The sequence below is a fragment of the Haliotis rubra genome, unplaced genomic scaffold (assembly GCF_003918875.1).
Source record: "Haliotis rubra isolate DU_JTF1 unplaced genomic scaffold, ASM391887v1 Scf971, whole genome shotgun sequence".
NCBI lineage: Eukaryota > Metazoa > Mollusca > Gastropoda > Lepetellida > Haliotidae > Haliotis > Haliotis rubra.
This window is the reverse complement of record NW_025767714.1, coordinates 94,430-116,441: the sequence shown is the minus strand read 5'-3', so window position 1 is coordinate 116,441 and position 22,012 is coordinate 94,430. Positions and strand designations below refer to the sequence as shown.

Genomic DNA, 22,012 nt, shown 5'->3' with positions numbered 1-22,012 from the left:
AGCGTTTTACGTAGAGTACACCTTGATCTTTCATTTCAGAAACGATGTCAAGTTCTGACATGTCCGAAAACAACCGATCACGATCTCTGATGATACCTTTGCTTGTGTTTAATGTCCTGTGAGCAGATACAACGACTGGAATGCCGACAAACGATTCAGTGGTCAACAGATTGGCTGATTGATGCCGTTTCCCGCACTCAACCAGTAACGCACCTGAACGTAACCGTTTAATGGTCTTAACTTCGCCGGCAATACCTTGAATACCCTTGGAAACCGCGAAAGGGTTCAACTTTAATGGTGTTTTGTCGAGAGTTTCGATCACAAGAAAGCGTGGCCAAAAGTCAATTGATTTGGACGGTCTAAGGTCATCATCATCAGAATTATTTTCAAGAGGACGTTTTGTCTTTTTGGTAGGGGTTTCATAAGCCATGGTTAGTGTTTCTAAGATTCATCATCCGAGCTCCCCACCCACCACGGAGTATCACAAGGACAATGCTATATACAAGTGGATCTCCGACTTGCAGCACCAAGGATACCGGATGATATACTCAAGCAGAAAGATTAAACAAGTAATCAATCTACCAGATTGGCCCATGAGCCATCGCCTTCTGGGCATAAGACTCTAGGCAATATAAATTGTACATATTTCAAAATCAACTGATATTTTATAAACGAAATGAGTCAAGACCTAAAGTCAAAAACGTAGTACATAATATAATATTTGTGGAGATACAATTTAATGCACAGGGCTCGACATGACCGGCCGATTGGTAGAACCGGGCCCATTCTACCACCCGTCTAGGTGAAGTTAGGGCCGAAGTGGTGTGTTGGGCAAAGGAACACTGTTCCTGGAACCAGTGCCCTCAACCACCAGAATCCCTTCCTCCACCGACACAGGGGCGCAACCCACGGCAAACGGGTTGGTGGACCAAAATATCCCCCCCGGGTCCACAACGGGGGGTTGAAGGGCGCTTAGCGTGACCCAGCACCCACCACGAGGAGGTGGCCTTTCATGGGTGCCTGTTCCTAACGAAAGCTTTGGGAGTGGATTGAAGCATTAAAGAGCATTCTACGGGCATATTTGTCCCTCTGTAAAATGTATAAAACAAAACATGCTACGTGCTACTCACAAAAACCTATTTTTTCATGACACAGAGGTTAAGATCAAGCACAGTTATTTAAAACATGCAACAAAATTAAAACATGTAACATATGTTATATTTGAGATTACACTTTCTTAGCAAAGCACAGATTCTAGTACTTTTTGGGTTGAGTCCCATCCTGGATTCGAACCCACACCCTCAGAGTCAGGCACCTAATCGCCAGCACACAAAGTCAGAGACTTAGACCGCTCAGCCACCGTAGTCTAGGCATTCATGACAGGCAGACACACAACCTGGCACACAAGCCACAGAAAGTGTTTAAAGAGTTCATGTTCGGGAGGGCTTCAATATTGAAACCTATTAGGTGAAATCAGAACCTTTCAACTATGAATATGAATACCTGCATAAATGTCCTTCTGGAACAAGCTGCAACTGAATATTGTAGATAGATACCCTTCCTTTGGCTTTCCAGTATCTGAAATAGAAACACAAAAACGTGGTGGAACGCAGTTTCTTGTCTTCATTAAAATGGCAAACATACATGTCCAATCAAACCAAATGCATGTTAAGAGCAATATTTTTTTAGTCAATTCCTGTTTTACACCAGTGTTGACTACAACCTCCTCATTCTTAATTTATGCGGCTACCTGCCCTACTGATTTCACTTACACCTGGAAAAAAAACGTGAACTAATCAAGGTCTCCCTCATATTATCATGACCATGATTCCAAGACTTTCAATAACATCATGAAAATATAACTGAGCAAACAACAACATAATAGTTATGTGTAGCACAAAACACGAAATACATGAATTTCCCTTACAATTACCCATAAATCCCTATTCGCCCATTGACTAGCCGCAGTTGAATAATATGAAACATTTTTAGGCAACATAAATCCTATGTTGTCCTGTAGGCCCAAGTCCTATGCATGGACCTGACTCGAAACCTGGATTGCCAACCTGAAAATATTATTGGTAACGGATTCTTCCAAAATATATTCATGAATTCTACTGGGTGTACCTCCAAGGGAGTCACATGCAATTGTCTTACAGGCTTTGCCATTGTTTTCAGAATCTGAAAGAAAGCAAACCTATCATGTAGACACCTACATAAAATGTCATAAATAACAAAGTAAAAGAGTAATTGGATTGTTTTACGTTATATTTACGTTATGCCATATAGTAGTATATGTGATGGAGGTACGGCATCCACTTAATGTTGTTTTCCATATCTTTCAACCATCAGTGGGGCATTATTTTACGTAAGTGGATACCGTACCTGCATCACGTATACTACTATACTACTATAATATACGTGATGGAGGGACGGCATCCACTTACATAAAATAATGCCCGACTGACGGTTGAAAGATATGGAAAACAACATTGACCATCATAATGTACTGGGTTATAGGAGCCTTAAAAACTCTAGGGCACCAGTGTTTTGGCAACCAAAATAGAGACAAGTACAAAACAAATATAAAACAATACAAATGCAAACACAATGGAACCAAAAAGTAGCATACCTCTCCCGATATGTTTCTGCTACTATTTCTCCTACTATTTTGCCCGTATATTCTCTACAAATGTACAGCAACATATAGGGATGTCCCAGCTGTCTATTTAGACAGTTGGTACCCAAGTAGGTACACAGCAGCCTATCTGTATTTTCAGAAAATAACAACCTTGAATGGCAGTAGAAGCAACATACGAAAATATGGACTTGCGAGCCAAAAAGCAGTGAAATACCACCTCCTACTGAAAGATACCGTGGGAAGCATACTCTACCAGACATTGCCCCGTGTAGATGATGACAATCTCGATAGCAGTCTTGGCAAAACAAATCTCCAACCACTGGTAGGTCTAACTACATTTGTGGATGATATATATATGTATTTGGCAATCTTCGACGACAAGACTGTGTCTATAGAAAAGGAGCCGTGTATTGTACCATTGGAGAAAATGGAACAGCATCTGATATAGTTTCCAATATAGCAAGTGCAGTATGTGAATCTATTTGGCAAGAAGAGGGCTATATGCAAACCAAAATCCTACATCCACTACAATATGCCATAGATGCCCCCTCTGCAATACGAAGCACTGTATGAAGAATCGAGAAAGAAACCAACTCTACAGCAAAGACACAATGGGAATCTCTACATGTAGACAGCCCAATATTTGGAAAATTCATAGCAAAAGTGGATCTCTCGGAAATACCTACGACTTTCGGAAACAAAGAGATCTTGCAACCGCCATGGACTGCCAGGGACCTTCCATCGCAAACAAAACGGGCAGTGTAAGCAACCACATCTGTACTTGGGTTGGAACCTGGAATGGATTTACAATGCGAACAAAAATCTACAACAAAGTAGTTTCCAATTTCAAAGCCGGAGAAGTACAAGAACACATTGGTGGACATTTGGACGACTATGCAGATTATTCCAATGAACACCCGCGGAAAACCTTCCTCCATCCAGATGTCCAGGCTAGAGGTTGTACTCATATAGAGGTCTCTTGGTATGCGCACAGGACCAATGCCGCAATTGCCAATGATTTGGTAGACCAAGCACTAGAGCTATTCTCGAGAGAAAACCTATTTGTCATACAACTACCAGCAAAGCAGTAGAAGAATCTATCGAAATGTCCAAACCTCTATTCCGAGTAGACCTTTTGCCTGCCTCACCTACAGGAGTAGAAATAGGACCACTACGATGCTATACAAAAGCTATATTTTCTCGAAGTCATATACCAACGCAGTTACATCCCCAAGGTCCAAATCCAGATATGTTGTTACCACCGAACAAACTAGTCGGTTTTTAATGGTGCGAAAAAAATACAAAAAAGCCATCAACATTAAAAATCAACGTATGAGATAGAGGAAGTACGGAAATCATAGTAGGTCATATTATACTATGCGGGTCCACGAGAGATCGCAAAAGACGATGGGAGAGATTTTGCATGTTGCCAATGCAAAAGAATGGCTGAAAGCAATCTATATGAATCCAATGGAGACTCCAGCGAGACTTCCTATACAGTAGTTGTGAAAAGAGGAAGGAAAATGAAGAAAGAAACGAAAGTGACTCCTAGAGCAATGAATGAAGAATCTGTTCACCGAGCAATTGCTATGGAATCTGCAGTGCAAGATCTCGAAAGACTACAAGAAGGACTACCACAAGAGGCAATAGAAGAAACAAAGCAATCAAACGCCAACAAAACAGCACATATGATATGCTTCCTGGTAAAAACATTTGTCAGAAATTTGCTTCTTCAACCTATCAAGGAAACCAGAGAACTATACTGTGGCTGGATCCAATTGCAGATGGGATGGCGACAATAGACGAAGACGTACACGTATGTGGATTCTATCTAAAAAAAGAAATGGAACGGGTTGGAGGACACAATGCTCTTCGAAAAAGCAAATCTCTGATTCTCTGCTCCATTGGCAAACCCAAAAAGAACATCACAGACAAATAACAATAGATTTTGTATGCTAGAAACTGCAAGGTTTACAAGACAACTTGGCCAGTAGAAATACAGAACAATATCTTCGCATGATGGGCTACAGGATACAATCTACCAAGAGATCTTTTCTTCCACTTCTTGGCTGTTTCTGGAGAAATATGTCCAAGTATGGTAGGAGTTTATGTTTTCTTGACAATACATTCTAGATCTTCCAAGGAATTGTATTCTATGGTAGCTTTGTTTGCTATGGCATTACGAAATTCCTCGAATGGGAAACGAGGTTGATTCCCTCTATTGTATGCAATATGCATGCTTGATATTTACAGTATATAGTTCTGTATCTATGTTTCCATTTGCGTATTTGAAAATATGCAAGACTTTTTCGACAAATAGATCTAGGCTGGAGTCTATTCTCCAGGGAAAACAAAAAGCAAAACATCCATGCATACAAAAGCACACATATTTTTTTCTACTCCATGTAGAAGAGCTCCCGGGTTTTGACCATACTAACTGTGTTGGGCGTTTCTGTCTTCTTTGTCATCCTGTTGTCCATTGTGTTCGTCGATGTGTGGCTGGTGGGAAGTGTTTACAGGTCGTGTGGACGACCTTCTAGACAAACACGGCCAGACACTTTCTGGATATCCAGACAAGTCTCTTCTTGTTCCCCTCTTTGCTTTCTATTTCCTCACGGAGTTCATCGATAGGGGAATCGTTATTGTTGTCCAGCCTAGACAAGATGTCGACCAACATATTGGTGGTTTGCTCCACATGAGCCTCGATGGTCCCAAGGCGATTGTAGAAGTCTTGGATTGTCGGTGACCTCGGATTTGGAGCTATCTTTCTGGTGGACAAGAGAGTAAACAGTTCTGTTGAGGACTCTGGCCATTGCCTGTAGAGCTTTGTGGACCCAATACTGAAGTGCTCTTTGACCTCGGCTGTTGGGAGCACACTGCGATGGGTGCGGATTTCTTGGATCTGGTCATGAGACAAATTTCTTTTTGGTGGCAAGGTGTTTTTTCTTGGTTATATATAACCCATACTTCCCATTTGTCTATATTGAAATCCCATCCTCTCTATTTTCCTCCCCATACTCCCATGCTCTATAGGAAGTCTCACTGGAGTCTCACCATTTGGATTCCTGTATATGGCATCCGAGAACGGGTTGTTCTAGAAATGGAGAGACCGTTTTCGGCCATTTCCTCTGCTTTTTTCGAAATCTCTGCATAGTGGTTTTTGGTAGCAACGAACTCTTCAAGGCGATGGACTTCCTGTCTTTGTTTTTCTTCGTTCTGCATCTAGTCCTCTTCCATCGTCTCCAGATGACTCCATGCATCTCTACGCCATTCTTCTGCATTGGCAGCATGCAAAATCTCTTCCAATCGTCTTTTGCGATCTCTCCGGTCGACCCGTATAGTATGATTTTTGATACTTCCTCTATCTTGTATTTGGTGTTTTTGGTCTTTTTTTGCGCAATTTGAAACCGATTAGTTTGTTCGGGGGTAACAACGTATCTGGATTTGGACCTTGGGGATGCAACTGCGTTGGCATACGACTTTGAGATAGTATAGCTTTTGTATAGCATCGTAGTGGTCCTATTTCTAGTCTTGTAAGAGTAGCAGCCAAAAGGTCTACTCGGAATAGAGGACATGCCCGGAATCTGAAATCGGCTGTAGCCCATCCTACGACGCAGTCCCATTGGCTTCAGTGGGTTGTACTTGTTTTCCGGATACTCTTCCTGTGCCTGTGTGCACATACCAACCCACGCAGATAGTCCCCTGGGGTCTGTCCGCAAGCACCATTCAATGGTCTAGACATTTTGATAGATTCTCCCACTGCTTTGCTGCTGGTTGTACGACAAATAGGTTTTCTCGAGAATAGCTCTTGTGCTTCATCTACCAAATCATTGGCAATTGCAGCATTGTTCCTGTGCGAGCACAAGAGACCTCTATATGAGTACAACCTCTAGCCTGGACATCTGGATGGGGAAAGGTTTTCCGCAGGTGTTCATTGGAATAATCTGCATAGTCGTCCAAATGTCCACCAATGTGTTCTTGTACTTCTCCGGCTTTGAAATTGGAAACTACTTTGTTGTAGATTTTTGTTCGCATTGTAAATCCATTCCAGGTTCCAACCCAAGTACAGATGTGGTTGCTTACACTACCCGTTTTGTCTATGATGGAAGGTCCCTGGCAGTCCATGGCGGTTGCAAGATCTCTTTGTTTTCGAAAGTCGTCTCTATTTTGGAGGTATTCCATGAGACGCTTTCTATCTAGTGTGCCAGAGTCAATAGAATACAGTCCATAGCCATGTGCCAATAGACATCATTCCAATTTGGAAATATTACTTTGTATTTGCTCCATAGGTATTTCCGAGAGATCCACTTTTGCTATGAATTTTCCAAATATTTGGCTGTCTACATGTAGAGATTCCCATTGTGTCTTTGCTGTAGAGTTGGTTTCTTTCTCGATTCTTCATACAGTGCTTCGTATTGCAGAGGGGGCATATATGGCATATTGTAGTGTATGTAGGATTTTGGTTTGCATATAGCCCTCTTCTTGCCAAATAGATTCACATACTGCACTTGCTATATTGGAAACTACAACAGATGCTGTTCCATTTTCTCCAATGGTACAATACACGGCTCCTTTTCTATAGACACAGTCTTGTCGTCGAAGATTGCCAAATACATAAAGATTGTCCACAAACGTAGTTAGACCTACCAGTGGTTGGAGATTTGTTTTGCCAAGATTGCCATCGAGATTGTCATCGTCTACACGGGCACTGTGTGGTAAAAGATTGCTTCCCATGTTATTTTTCAGCAGGAGGTGGTATTTCACTGCTTTTTCGTCTCGCAAGTCCATATTTTCGTATGTTGCTTCTACTGCCATTCAAGGTTGTTATTTTCTGAAAATACAGATAGGCTGCTTAGTACCTACTTGGATACCAAATGTCTAAATGGACAGCTGGGACATCCCTATATGTTGCTGTACATTTGTAGAGAAAATACGGGCACAATAGTAGGAGAAATAGTAGCAGAAACATATCGGGAGAGGTACGCTACTTTTTGGTTCCATTGTGTTTGCATTTGTATTGTTTTTTATTTGTTTTGTATTTGTCTCTATTTTGGTTGCCAAAACTCACTGATGCCCTAGAGATTGTAAGGCTCTTATAACCCAGTAAATTATGGGGGATATCTAACGATGGTCGACGCCGTTTTCCATATCTTATGACTATTAGTGGGGCATTATTTTACGTAAATAATGCCATAGGAGAAAGTGATGCCCTACCACCATAACATATACTACTTAACTTAAGGTGGCTCTTTCCTATAAATACCAGATAATTAGTGCTAATGTTTTTGGCTTTTTTCACATCTTCTTATTTCCTTATTCTACTTTGATTTTTAATTTGTTGTCTGTGAACATTTAATCAAACTCATATAGGACAGATTTTGTACTTTTAATATAGATATGTAATATATTTTAACTAAAAAATGGCAATTCTTACCCCCAGAATCACGAGAAGGATGTAACGTGGTTCCCACTAAGGCTTTAAAACTTTGGTCAGAAAAAGATGAAGGATGTGAACATGAAGATTCATCACTGTCGTAGACAGACATGGTGTTCAAATCTCTACTGCTTGTTATCAACTATATTAAAGGACTGTATTCTCTCCAACCATTCACTATGCTCCATTCTCAATATATGTCCCTCCTTGTCAATGGTGTAGGTTTCTGGGCCTTTTCTGTTATAGAATACAATGCCTGCAGCATACCCGACTGCAATTTCTAAAATCTTGAATTGTTTATAACTAGCCTGTTGTTCCAAAGGAATGTTGTACAGTGCAACCTCAATGAGACTGGTGGGGACAGACGTGAGAGCTCCGTCTGGTCGTTGATAGGATGCGTCACACTTTAGTTTATCCCCCAAAGACGTCTTGAACTCGTCAACGTTCCAGTTACAGGGAAAACCGTTGGGATTTATTTCCCTTGAGTCGTCGTTCCACCTCCATTTCTTTCGTTAATTCCTACAAAGAAAGAACCCCCACCTTCAAGTTTTGACATGGAACATAAATTTTCCCTGAATCTCAGATCAGTCCAAACGTAATCAACAAACGAGGAAATGTTATGAAATGTTCGATCTTTCTTCGTGAAAACACTTTTAAGTTCAATGTGTCTGTTTTCATGAAGTCGTTTCTCAAAGTTGTGGATTCCTCTTAGTGTTGGTTCTGTCGCTGTTGTGATCACCTTTCTGGACAAGAGAGAGATGAAACCAATGGTCGACGCATTTTCAATCATACAATCCGATGCGACCTTAGTGTAGAAATGTACTGTACATACAGACCGTGCTTTGTTTACAGTGAGGAGAAGAACAGGGGTACTCTCGAAACGAGGAAAAACATCCCACAACCACTGACGTCTGTAAACATCCGTGAACAGTTGTCCGTCAGGGATTAGATTCTTCAGGCTGTAGTCTGTAAAGCTGTCAAAATGACCCAGGTACCTGTCTTCTGGGTCTTGACCGTGCAGGTGAATTAGGATCTCACCGCCTGAGGTATTTCTTAATGCTGATACCTTCTTCTCAATTTCTTTCAACTTTCTCTTTTTAGTCTCGTTATGTTTAAGTTTAGAAGAAAGCAGGTTGACATCAAGGTGTATCAAGAAGAAATATCTTCCCTTGTAATCAGAGGAGAAGGCTGTTGCTACTTCTTCACAGTCACAGCAACCTGTAAGGAACAAAGATGAAACAACAAACGGTTTACATGTCCACAGAATGTGGGAGAAAATGTGTAATTATCCGTGAAAACATTATCTAAGCATGTATGCGATATATGCATCATTTACAGTAATAGGAACAATCACTTTACAACAGAAGGGATCCAAGTAGATGCCATATTTCCACTTATGTTTCGTTCATTTGTTTGCATCATGACAACATACACATTTATTTTCTTGAGTTACACTCAATCATGAGATAAGACCTGTTAACATGATTGTGTATGATTAGATGATACTTACTATCAATCCATCCTGCCATACTCTGCCATCTTTTCGAAGTATTTAGCCATCACTGTAAGACATCCTGAAACAATCATATTCTTAATGAGTCAGCTTTAGCTCAATCCCACAGTCACTTCCATTGTTGTTGAGTTGAGTTTTATGTCGTATCGGCATTATTTCAGCCATATAGCACGAGACCAAGTCTACATACAGATTACAAGTCTGATTTTTAAAAAATACATATTTATTCATTTCATAATTATTTACAAACAGAAAAAGTACCAAATTTTAAAAGCAAGCAATCAGTCATTCACATGACATAGCTGCAATTTATGTACAGGTCAACTACCCTCAAGTACTTAATAATGAGGCACCCTTGAAGAGCAACATCCTCGTGACAGGTGCTGGGTAACGCTAATAGTTCTTCGTCCACCAAGTGAACCCGGGGTCAAATAGGTCCACAGCACCCCATTGCTGGTCTCAAGAGGCCACCAAATGTGCAACCCGTTTGCCGTGGGTTGCGCCTCCGTGTCGGCAGAGAAAGGGAGTCTGGTAGTTACAGTTCAATAATCCAACACACCACTTCGACCCTAACTTTGCCTACACGGGTTGTAGAATAGGCCCGATTCTACTAATCGGATGGTCATGCCTTGTCCTGTGCACTGAATGTTTCCACAAACTTTGGTACTACAAAACACTTTTGGACATGCTCAAAATGTTAACTTGAATGGCCATAGCCCAATATGTGGGAGTACTGATAAAATCAACAAGGGAAAGGTTCTTGAAGATTTTCTCTTAAATATTGATCTATGCATCTATGTGGCCCATGATGACTTTGCTCACGCGACCACTTCCCTGCAATTCTTACTCCTATCAATCCCGTGGATGAACCGTATTCAAAAGGGTGGAATGTCACTCAGGCCAATTAGCCATTGTCCCAAACCCTCTACTCTGGAAAAATCAAACCTGAAAATTTAAGGAATGTTCCTGATCCCATGGAACTATTTTCAGACGTCTTAAATGCTATTGGAGACGAAACCATTCCTAAGTCACCTCCAAACCCGTACATACGGAAACCATGGTTTGAAACAAACTGCAAACAAGCTAGACAAAATAGGAAGAAGGCGCAAAAATATTTCCGACAACGGCCTACTGTGCATAACCTGAATGCTGTAAAAATGACAAAAGCCAGTGCAAGATGTAACTTGAAACAAACTAAACGCCAGTCGTGAGGAAACGTGTCGAAAACCACCTTCGCACATGTGTCGAAGGTGTGGAACATGATTCAAAAGACTAAAGGCAACGGATCAAAATCTTGTGTTCCAATCTCAAAGATGGTTACTCTCTTTTAACATGTAAAGTTGAAATTGCAAAGAAACGTGATGAACCTCTCTTCATCATCAAATTTTAACCCTCTGCTCCAGAAATACCAAACCCAACACGAAAGGAAATCAATCAATTTTAACTCTGATAATTGTGAGAATTACAATGAAACACTTTCTCTCCATGAATTACGTACTGCCCTGGGGCAGGCTCACGACACTGCAGCAGGAGCGTATGATATTCATTATCAGCTTATAAAACAACTCCCTGATAACATTTTTGAAAACACTACTTAATATATTTGATGATATTTGGACAACCGGAAACTTTCCTCCTTCTTGGCACAATACCATTATCTTCCCTATACCAAAGCCTGGTCGGGATCATACTGATCTCTCAAACTACCGTCCTATATCGCGAACTAGCTGTGTTTGTAAAACCATGGAGCGCATGGTCAACAATCGATTAGTCTGGTACTTGGAGACCAACAACTTCCTTAGTGACCTCCAATGTGGTTTCCGAAAAAAGCGAAGTGCCATTGACCATCCGGTGCGTCTGGAATCATTTATAAAAAAATCCATTGTCAACCAACAACATGATTTAACGTTGAAGCATGGTATCTTCAAGGGGCAAGGCTACCTCAGTTCATATCTCAGTTTTTAAGCATCAGACAAGTACGGGAGGGTTCCACATAGTCTGATTATTTCCACCAAGACCAGGGTGGTCCTCAAGGCAGTATTCTGTGCGTCACACCTTTTAGCATCAAAATTAACAGCCTCACTTACGTCTTGAACGGTTGTGTTGATGAGTCCCTTTTAATGGATTTCAGTATTTCATGTCGTGGTACATACATGCACGCAATATAATGGCAGCTACAATTCTGCCTTAACAAAATCCAAAAATGGGCCAATGGAAATGGGTTGAAGTTTTGAAAATCCAAAACAAATTGTATTCACTTTCGTCGTAAATAAAAACAACACAAGGATCCAGACCTATCTTTTCATTGGGAGTGGATACTAAAAAGCTTTTTATGCACATTGATTGGCTTAGATGTAATGTTGTAGAGGTTACTGAAGATCATATTTTTTTCAACTACCTAATAAATACAAAACGATATACGAAATTTCAAGGACACACAAACAATTCAAACAGTAGAATAGTTTGAATTTACCTTTTAGGTATTATTATGTTGCCAGGTTTCATATAATGAAAGCCAAAACCTCTGTTGGTTACCCAGCCACGTTGGCATTTCTTGAAATACAATGGCCGATCTTGCTGCCAAGCACAAATCTGTGACACCACTTATTATTCAATACTCTGATTATAAAGCTGTCATTAGATCTTATATCCGTGATCGAATGCAGAAGAAGTGGTAGTACCAGGCAGGTATCAATAAATTACATGAAATAAATACCTATACTGGTGAAACCTACTTGGGTTGTCAGTCCACATTTGAGGAGGTCATCATACGACGATGTCGTATTGGCCACACAATATATACACATGAGTACCTATTGAAAGGTGAGGATCCTCCGTTTTGCATCCCTTGTGATGAAAGAATCACGGTCAAGCATGTCTTGCTTGACTGTGTTGGATATTCCATCACCAGGGATAACTATACTGAGTCAAATAAGAAACTTTACATTCTTTCTTCAGGGCACTATAAAGAACGAGAGATGGTAAGATGGTTAAATTGTTATTATTTCATTGCTGAGATCTGTGTGATGTACTCGATACACTGACAGTGCCATAATCAGTTCCATTAGGCTACACCGCCGTTCTAAAACATGGGTATACAGAATGTCAAGTCACAAGAATAAAAATGCGAAATTACTCAGTTCAATATCGTGTATGGCCGCCCCGCGCATTCACCACTGCCAAACACCGTCTCCTCATCGACTGCCTGATCCTTGTGAACACGTGGTTGGGGATTCTGCGTCTTTGCTCTTGCAAGGCAGCGCCAAGTTCCTGCAAATTCTGAGGTTGGTTCCTAAGACCACGAAGCCTTCTCCCAAGTGCATCCCAAACGTGCTCTATTGGATTAAGGTCAGGGGACCTCGATGGCCAGTCCATGACGTTGATTCCAGCGTTTTGAAGGAAACCTCGTGTCAACATCGCGGTATGCGGCCGAGCATTATCATGCTGGAACTGGAGACCTGGGCCATGAGCCGTCATGAAAGGAACGAGTTCAGGGGTGAGCACCTGGTCGCGGTAAGCAGCAGCTGTGAGGTTTCCACGGATGACCAGAAGTCGGGAACTGTTGTTCCAACAGAAAGCACCCCACACCATACAACTTCCGCCCCCAAATCTGTCGACTTCCTGTACAAATCATTTGGCATACCGTTCACGACGTGGTCTCCAGACTCTATGCCTGCCGTCCGCAAATTTGAGGGTAAACCTGGATTCATCGCTAAAGACAACTCGATTCCATCGGAGGTGACGTTGGGCCCACAGCAGACGTTGACGTTGATGAAACGGCGTCAATATTGGCCCACGATATGGACGTCGAGAATGGGGATTGACAGCCCGCAACCGATTTCAAATTGTGTGTGAGGACAGTCGACCTCTAAACATCTCAGCCCTGGTTCGTGTGACCGGCAGGAATCTGTCACGTAGGTAACGTAGGACGATTTGACGGTCTTCTGCTCGTGACGTCAGCCGTGGACGACCCGACCTTGGGCGATCAGAAGTGGTGCCAGTTTGTTGTAGACGACCTCGTAAGTCATACAAAGTACGACGGCTACATCCCATTGTTCTTGCGACTGATCTTCCCGCTTGCAACATGCCAACGGCACGTTCACGTTGCACATTTGACAATCGTGGCATTTCAAGTACAGTTAGAACTGTGGTTTAAAAGTGTTTTTTCAATTCTTGAGGCCAATGCAAACACGTGCATATGAAGAAAACTTCGATGCGAAGATCACGTGATCGACTGCACGTGCAAAACCTGATTTGGCACTAACGTCATTTGCATGACGAATGGATGGGTTTGAGTGGGTTTGGCTAACGTTTTTCTAGAGCCGAAAGATAGGGATCCCATTTCGGATACATAGATGTATCATCAGAGAATAATTATTCATTATTTTTCAAATTACATTTTGTGAAGTTTCTTTTTTGACTCAGTATATTTCAAATCACGAACTATCGTTTTAATAATGTTAGTTCTCATTTAATAATTGCATTTTTAAAAGAATTAGATTTGTTAAATAATTAGTAAATAGATAAGTGTTATTTTAAACATGGTATTATAAATTAGCAACTGCAATTGTTAGTGGCTGTACCCTGGAAGGGGGTTAAAGTATTGTAAAAGTATTGTCCTCCTGAGAAAGTCCCAAAACTTTCAAAGTTAAATTTAAGCTTTTTACATTTTTAAAACGTAGTATATTTGTTCTTGTAAAATTCGGCTAAACGTTTCCTACAATCGCCAGCGGCTGAAAGGATGGTGTATATCCAACTAAGGTCCATGCAGGTAGCAAACGTACTGTAAGTCCCCATGGACCCCGGTATGGTGATCTACCTTAAGTCGTTGGCAATGAATAGCCTGTTTTTATATTGTATCGTCCTCTATAGTTAAAGGACTTTATATTAATTACCAGTTTTACGGATATATCTGTGATAGTCTAGTTGGTTTTATTGTCCGTTGTCGACAGCTATTTGAATTCATTACCTTGTTTTCATCGCTATATGGCTGTAATATTGATGATGTGATTTAAAATTTTAACTCACTCACTCACTCATATAATGAATCGTAAACACAAATAATTATACATCCAAGTTCGAATAGATTAGACATAAATAAAGCTAGCAATTTAAAGCTTACTGAATTGTAAATGTATATTTTTCATAATCTAAAGTAGATAATGTTACCTAATCGAATATATAGTGACAACACGTGCCTTTGCATCGACACATAATATATATATGTCAGTGTTATTACAACACTGAAATCTGTCACTACATTTGTTTCAAAACTCAGTTGGTAATTCAAACAATCCTTAGACATGGACAGAAGTAATTTCATGTAAACATGTAAGTTATTACATGTAAACCATACAAAGGTATTTCAAGCGTTTTTGTTCAAGCTGTTGGAAGTTTCACGTTGATTTGAATAGTTTTCTATGCAATTTACATGAGCATTGTGTATGTCAAAACGTTTGTATTTTAATCCCTGTAATTATCTGATCCGGTGTAATTATCACGTGTAACAGATCTTTCAGATTTCTCGCGTCATAAAATCATCCCTTGCAGTCGAAAAGTCCACACAGTCAAGCAGTATATGCTTAATGGTGAACACTTCATCGCAGGAGACACACATGGGGGGTCCATCCCAATCCGTTTTCACCAGATAGTCGTGAGTAAACCGACTGTGGCCAATACGACATCGTCGTAAAACTACCTCATCCCGTCTTGACTGACAACCCAAGTAGGTATAACCGATTGTTGGCTTCAGTTCATAAAGTTTGTGTCTTCCTACTTGGGTGTCCCACCTTTTTTGCATGAGGTCCCGAGTATAGCTTTTGATAGTGGGTTTGAAATCAGTGTATGGGATCAGCAGTGGAGATAAGGCCTTGTCAAGAGCTGCTTTAGCTGCAGTATCGGCCTTTGTATTGCCTGCTATGCCGACGTGACCCGGCAACCAGCAGTGGAAGATGTCACATTGGCCAGTAGAAAGATCGTTGTAAAGTTCTAAAATGTCCAGGATGATTGGGTGACTTGAAGTAACATCTTGATGTGTTTGAAGGCAAGATAATGAGTCTGTAAAAACGATGACGGTTTTGGAATGTTTCTGTTTTTTAATATAGGTAAAAACTGTGAAGATAGCTTTGGCCTCAGCAGTGAAAAATGTTGTCGGGAATTCTGGAAGAGACAGTCTTGGATCCAATGACTGAGGCCCTAGCAACTTGGCCATCAACCTTGGATCCGTCTGTGAAAATGCATCTATGGCTGTTATACTGGTTGTATTCCTGTTGGAACACCAAGGGATTTATTTCTGACTTTTTGAGTATAGCGAGGGTAAGATCAACCTGTGGTTTCACCATCTCCCACGGTAGCGAAGACGGAAGTCGGTAAGGTGATATGATATTGAGGTCGATGTTAGCTGCGGATATGTGTGGTTTAATTCTGATTCCATGTGGTGGTTTGGCAGTATCATAAATTGTAACTATGTAATGTGAAAAACGATCTGCTTGCTTTTGAAATTAGTGCTATGACATTTTCTGTTATTACATAATATTGTTATGAATATATATTTTCTTAAAATATTGCTCATTTTGACTAAGTACTTAAAATGTTTATGAATGCAGACTTGTTCTCGTCACTATATGGCTTGAATAATGTCGATGTGAGTCCAAGTCAACTCAACCCATTTGCTAACATTCCGTTATATTTCCTCAACAAATCACTGGGATATTAAATATATTTCACCGCTTGTACCAGTAGGTAGATATTAAGCATACACTTGTCGTACGTATGATCAGGGTTTTGTTATAAGTTGTACGTAGATATGTTTGTGTGCTACTTGCTGAAATCCGTGGTCCATCGACAGGCAGTCACGTCTGCAAGTCACCCCTCTCGCACTTGCCTCTCTCGTGCGTCTCTCGCGGCTGCGAAGAGGATTTGTTTGTGTCAAGCAGTGGGAGGAAAGTAGCTCTGTTTCAACACAATGACATACCTGTGCGCCTACACCAGCCAACGTTCTGTTGAATAAGCTTTCAGAAAATATTAAAGTCGTGTTTCTGTGAAATTTGCACACAGGAGAAAATTGTCGTCCAAAACCGACTAATTTGGGAGCAAACTGAAAACTATGAACTCGCAGGCCCTTTGTTTTTACATCGGTGGAAGTGACCCCCTTTCATTCGTGTTTTCCAATGATTTTACTCCCACCAAATAGTATAGTCCCTATAAGAAATTCTTATTCATTAATCTATTATATCTTGTTTGCTGTAAAGAAAAAGTATTCTAAAACGGGAGATAAACATCCCTGTATATATTACGTAGGCTTCAGGCAGTTCAGGTTACAAGACGGATGTTTAACTGAACAATTTAGTCAAGCATCAGTTACCTCCCAGTAATAGCTCGCTTACTCAGTCATTTCTACGCGAGATGGTTCAGGCGATAACAAACAGGTCTGCGTTCGTGTGCCTCGAAAACTGCATATACATAATTAGAATCTACAATAAATGAGCTTTCAGAAAATACAAAATATAAGTTTCTGACTGGGAGATATTCGCTGTTAAAATTCGTATTTTTTGTGTGTTGAATTATGACTATTTTCATTCTTAGCACTCAATAACTTGAACAACTATCAATGAGTTATTATATCATTGTTACAAATAACACTTTTAGACGCGTTTTTTTTGTGACATGCAGAATTTCCATTTTCTTTAGAAGTAATGCTCGGGGTGCTTCTATTCTGTTTTCTTACCCCATTGATGTAGATATACTAAATTCTAGATCTGATGATTGTGGAAATTCTTTGGGTTAGATATACTCATTAATGAAAACAAATTACTCTATTGACACTGTATGGAACCAAATGGGGACAATCCATATTTCTTTACGAAAATCGATAATATTATTTTGGATTTTGATAACATTACACAATCCAAAATGGTGATTGGAATTTAGTACAAGATCAACGAATGCTATAATTATAATCCAGGGGGCATAAGAAACAGAATTATACGTTTTGGAAACTGCTGACATAAAAGATCCTTGGCGTGAAGCTAATAAAACAAGATATACATGGAGACAAAAAACTCCAATTAAACAATCCCGCCTTGACCTTTTCTAATTTCTCATAATCTAATCGCATCAGTAAAATCATGTAACATCACCTCAGCCTTTACTTCAGACCATGAAATTTAAAGTGAACAGAAATAACAAGGAGAAAAGGATTTTGGGAGTTCAATAAGTCGTTTAAGTGACAAAGAATATGGAAATAGAATTAAAGATCAATCAAACATTAGGGCAATATAGATTACCAATTCTAATAACCAGAATGAATATACAGGTACAATTAATAGAAACTCTTCTTTTGGAAATAGAGGGTGAAACCATACAGTTCTTATCAAGGAAAAAGAGAAAGAGTGAAACACTAGAAAAGGACTTGCGATCAGAAATTCAATCTCTTCAAGAAAAAATGGATGAGACCTCAGACATAGAATTAAGAGAAAAACTGTCTGAAGATGTTTTAACAATTAACCAAAGCCTTGTTGATATAAGTAAAGAAGTGAGTGAGTTTAGTTTTAAGCCACACTCAGCAATATTCCAGCTATATATAATGCCTGCACTAGACAATCCAGTGATCAACAGCATGAGCATCAATGTACGTAAATGGGATACAATGACATGCGTCAACCAAGACAGCGGGGATGACCACCCGACCCAATTCAATTTGATGTCAATACTATTATTAGTGTCTCAAAATGGATTGCTTTCACAAACTGTTTATATGATAAATTTACAAAAAAATGGTCCTCATCACGTACTTTACATTTGCTTTGGATATAGTCCAATTTTAACATTATTGAATATAAGCAAATACTGCAGATCATAGCTGTATAGATTCTGTTGTTAGCTTCTTTATATGAATGTACACGAAGGCGTTAAAAGCATGCAATTGCCAACCTGTTTGTTGAACATATGTGACATGTGATCTGTACATTGAGAAAATGTGCAAAGCAAATAGTCAAAACGGCAGTCACGCGAATGAGTGAGCCCCTCTCAGGTAGTCTCAGAGGACCGTCTTGCATACACGTTACGTTCTCTACTGATTAAGATGAAATGATCTTATAAGACCCAGGATAGTTTTCCTGTAATGATGTTCTTAATCATCAGTACCAAAACTCAAGCATTTTACATCATCATGATCATATTAAGCTAGCAGGTACGACCTATTTGTGTCGAGTGGATCGAAGTTATCACGTGAGGTTGCACCGGGTCCCTAAATTGAGCCCTGAGTGGGACCACCACCTAATCATGTTGAACACCTGTTACATCAATCATGAGGTTATTATTTGAGGTTGCACTGGGTGCAATAAATATTGTATCCTTAAATCAAGTCCTGAATGGGATGAAACGGCTTGCATCAAAGACATCAGAGTGAGTGAGTGAGTGAGTATAGTTTTACGCCGCTTTTAGCAATATTCCAGCAACATCACGGCGAGGGATACCAGAAATGGGCACACAATTAGAGAGACACACCACCGAATCGTCATGGACACCTCTTACAACGCCCTTGAAGTGATAATTGAGGTTGTACTGGGTGCAAGTAGTGATATAATTTCTTTTGTTTGAGGTACGAATTAGAATGAAATTTCTTTCTCCTAGCGTCGGAAGATACAACAAAGGGAAGTAATGCTATGAGTATGAGGGCGCTCTGATAAGTATAAAAGGGAGGGAAATTTGAATTAGGTCATTCTCAGCTGCGGTGGACGAGCGGTCATTTTTTATTTGCCGTGTGATTTCTATGTGAGTTGACATATACACTTTCTGTATATATTTGCCGTGTGATTTCTATGTGAGTTGACATATACACTTTCTGTATATATGATTGTCTTCTATACTAAATGTTTAATTCTCGTGTAAAGTTACAGACCGATGACTGGTACTGTTCATAGACATATCATAGCACCTTAAAGACTTCTGTCTTCGCCACCGTGGCAGATGGTCGACCTTACCCTCACCAAACTCAAAAAGTCTGAAACAAATCCTGTGGTGTTCCAGCAGGAATACAACCAGTTACGTTCCAAATATAACACCAATGGATCCATTTTCACAGACGGATCCAAGGATGCCAGTGCTACAGTCATTGGATCCAAGACTGTCTCCTCCAGACACTGGAAAAAAAATCCATCTTTCCAAGCTTGGAAATGTCTTGGAAAGATGATGTTTCCAAGACATTTCCAATTTTGGAAAGATGATGTTTCCAAGACTTTCCAATTTTGGAAAGATGATGTTTCCAACAATTTCCAATCTTGGAAATATCCGCAAGGGGAGATAACTGGTGGGTGATGGTAAATTATTGTTCTGCATGGGCTAATTGCAATAGTGGCATGGGGCGGCATGAGTGTTTCGTGGGGTCGTTAAGGCGACTGGCGGTAGTCTTTGATGTTTGGTGTTGTTTTAGTAATGATTGTTTAAGGGGTTAACGAAAGGATTATCGACTTGACTAGTCGAAATTGCAGTGAACACATTTTAAGTGTTCAATGTTGTGGGTGAAAAGTGAATTTGTCACGTTGAGTTTAAATATGTATCATCATAAGCTTATATCTAGTCAGTGAGAGTTAATTTCGTACAAGGGCCACCGACCCGTTTTACAATTATAAAGATGAAAATACAATCCAGCGCCATATATAATATTAAGCTGTATGCTAACGTGTACAATGTCTAATTTAATCTTATACTCTATATTCAAAAACTTCGCTCTTTTTGTCAATGTTTCACATGGATTATTTATGTAGTATTGTGGGAGAAAGCTGTTTCTCAGATCACAGTAAAATGAACATTCAATAAAGAATTGGTACTCTGATTCAATGGTAAGTACAATACACAGAGGGTAGAATCACTCATGTTGTTTTATATTTTACTTTTCGCCCTTATTCCAACATTAAAGGATGGTCTGAACGACGAAACTTACTCAAAGCAAAACGAATCGTTGCGTTGCTGTCAATCGTTGCGTTGCCGTCCTGGGTCGAGTGATGGTGTCACCATGCACTAATTTCCACCTGACCCCGCAGTTCGTGCTAAATCATTTAGTAAATGAGTTATGTTTGTGAGTGCGAAACAAGCGTTGTGGAAGCTTTGAACGATATCTTAAATTTGTCCAGATCGCTTCGCAGAAGTTAAAGAATCAAACTACTTACTACTTGTAGTACAATATATATATGATTGATGACCAAACATATTTTCCATGACACAACTCGGAAGCGAGGTCGTGGTGGAAGTGACAATAATATTGTAAGTAGTGTTATATTGACACCCACCTCACTTCCTCGAGAGAAATTGTTATGATATAAGATATGTCACGCAAATCCTATTGGACATCAATCAAAAACATATTGTACTACCAGTAGAAAGTAGTTTTGATTTTGTAACTCGGTGAAAACAAACCTAAATAGCATTTATTCTCAGACTCGCGGATGTTCGCGACAGTGCGCTGCCATTTTCAATAATCGTAACATGACGGGCTAAAGTCTGTTAAAGAATTAATGAAATTATGGTTAGTTTTCATCAAGGTAGAAAAGCAAAACTACTTTCTACTCGTAGTTAAATATGTATTGGAATCATGGCCAACAGGATTTGGCATGACACAACTTATAACATAACGATTTCTTCCTCGGAAGCGAGGTGGGGGTCGAAGTGACATACTGCGCAATAAATATCTTGCTACATTCCCATGGTTAATGTCCACTCACCAGTATGTAGATACTAGTCAACGTGCGTCTTTCCATTTGGTCTTATAATCCTAATTAGTTTATTATCAGGCGATCTGCCTTTACTTATAACTTGAATATCTAGACATTGTAAATCATAATTCGCACACACGCCCTAGTGTATGTTGTCTGTCTCATTACTTCACGACGAAATCATGGATTCTGTGGAATGCTGCGACAAATGAATAAAAACAGAATGCAATTATTAAAACTAAAACAGGTAGTTATAATGATGTCAGGCTATTACTTTGTTCGAGGAATGTATCCATCAATATCCACAAAAACGAGCCGTATGCCATTCACCTGCAGCTGTTCCAAATGATGTGTCTTTTAACAGTCTAATACACGTTCACGAAAAGTGATATATCGTTTCAGGTATTTCACATTGGTATATAGTCGCATTGGTCACCCAAGATAGCATACCTGGGAACTAATTGCATAATCTCCGCCATTCTGTACAAAAAAGTAATTTAGTTAGCCAATAATGAGAATCAATGTCTTGGCGGTTAATCCTTTGAAAGAAGGAAGTTGTTTTGCGCAGACACAGACACGACAGAGTGTATTTAGTATTGATTAGTAAATGTACATACATAAACACTACCTTTTCACAAATCCGCTGTGTAAGATAAAAGTATGGGTTAATCCTTTGATCGATGTTTATGCTGTTGAGTATTTACTCCACACAC

At 39.9% G+C, this 22,012-nt stretch overlaps 1 protein-coding gene across 1 annotated transcript in view; it reads right to left on the bottom strand.

Moving 5' to 3' along the window:
• Window positions 1–22,012, bottom strand: part of LOC124265331 — a 118,863-nt gene that overhangs the window by 20,835 nt on the left and 76,016 nt on the right. Inside the window, exons 3-6 of the mRNA XM_046700117.1 lie at window positions 9,586–9,649; window positions 8,076–9,293; window positions 2,128–2,181; window positions 1,504–1,578 (exon numbers count right to left, since the gene is read on the bottom strand). Of these exons, the coding sequence (XP_046556073.1) occupies window positions 1,504–1,578; window positions 2,128–2,181; window positions 8,076–8,187 (241 nt within the window). The 5' untranslated portion in view covers window positions 8,188–9,293; window positions 9,586–9,649. The remainder of the gene's footprint in view (window positions 1–1,503; window positions 1,579–2,127; window positions 2,182–8,075; window positions 9,294–9,585; window positions 9,650–22,012) is intronic.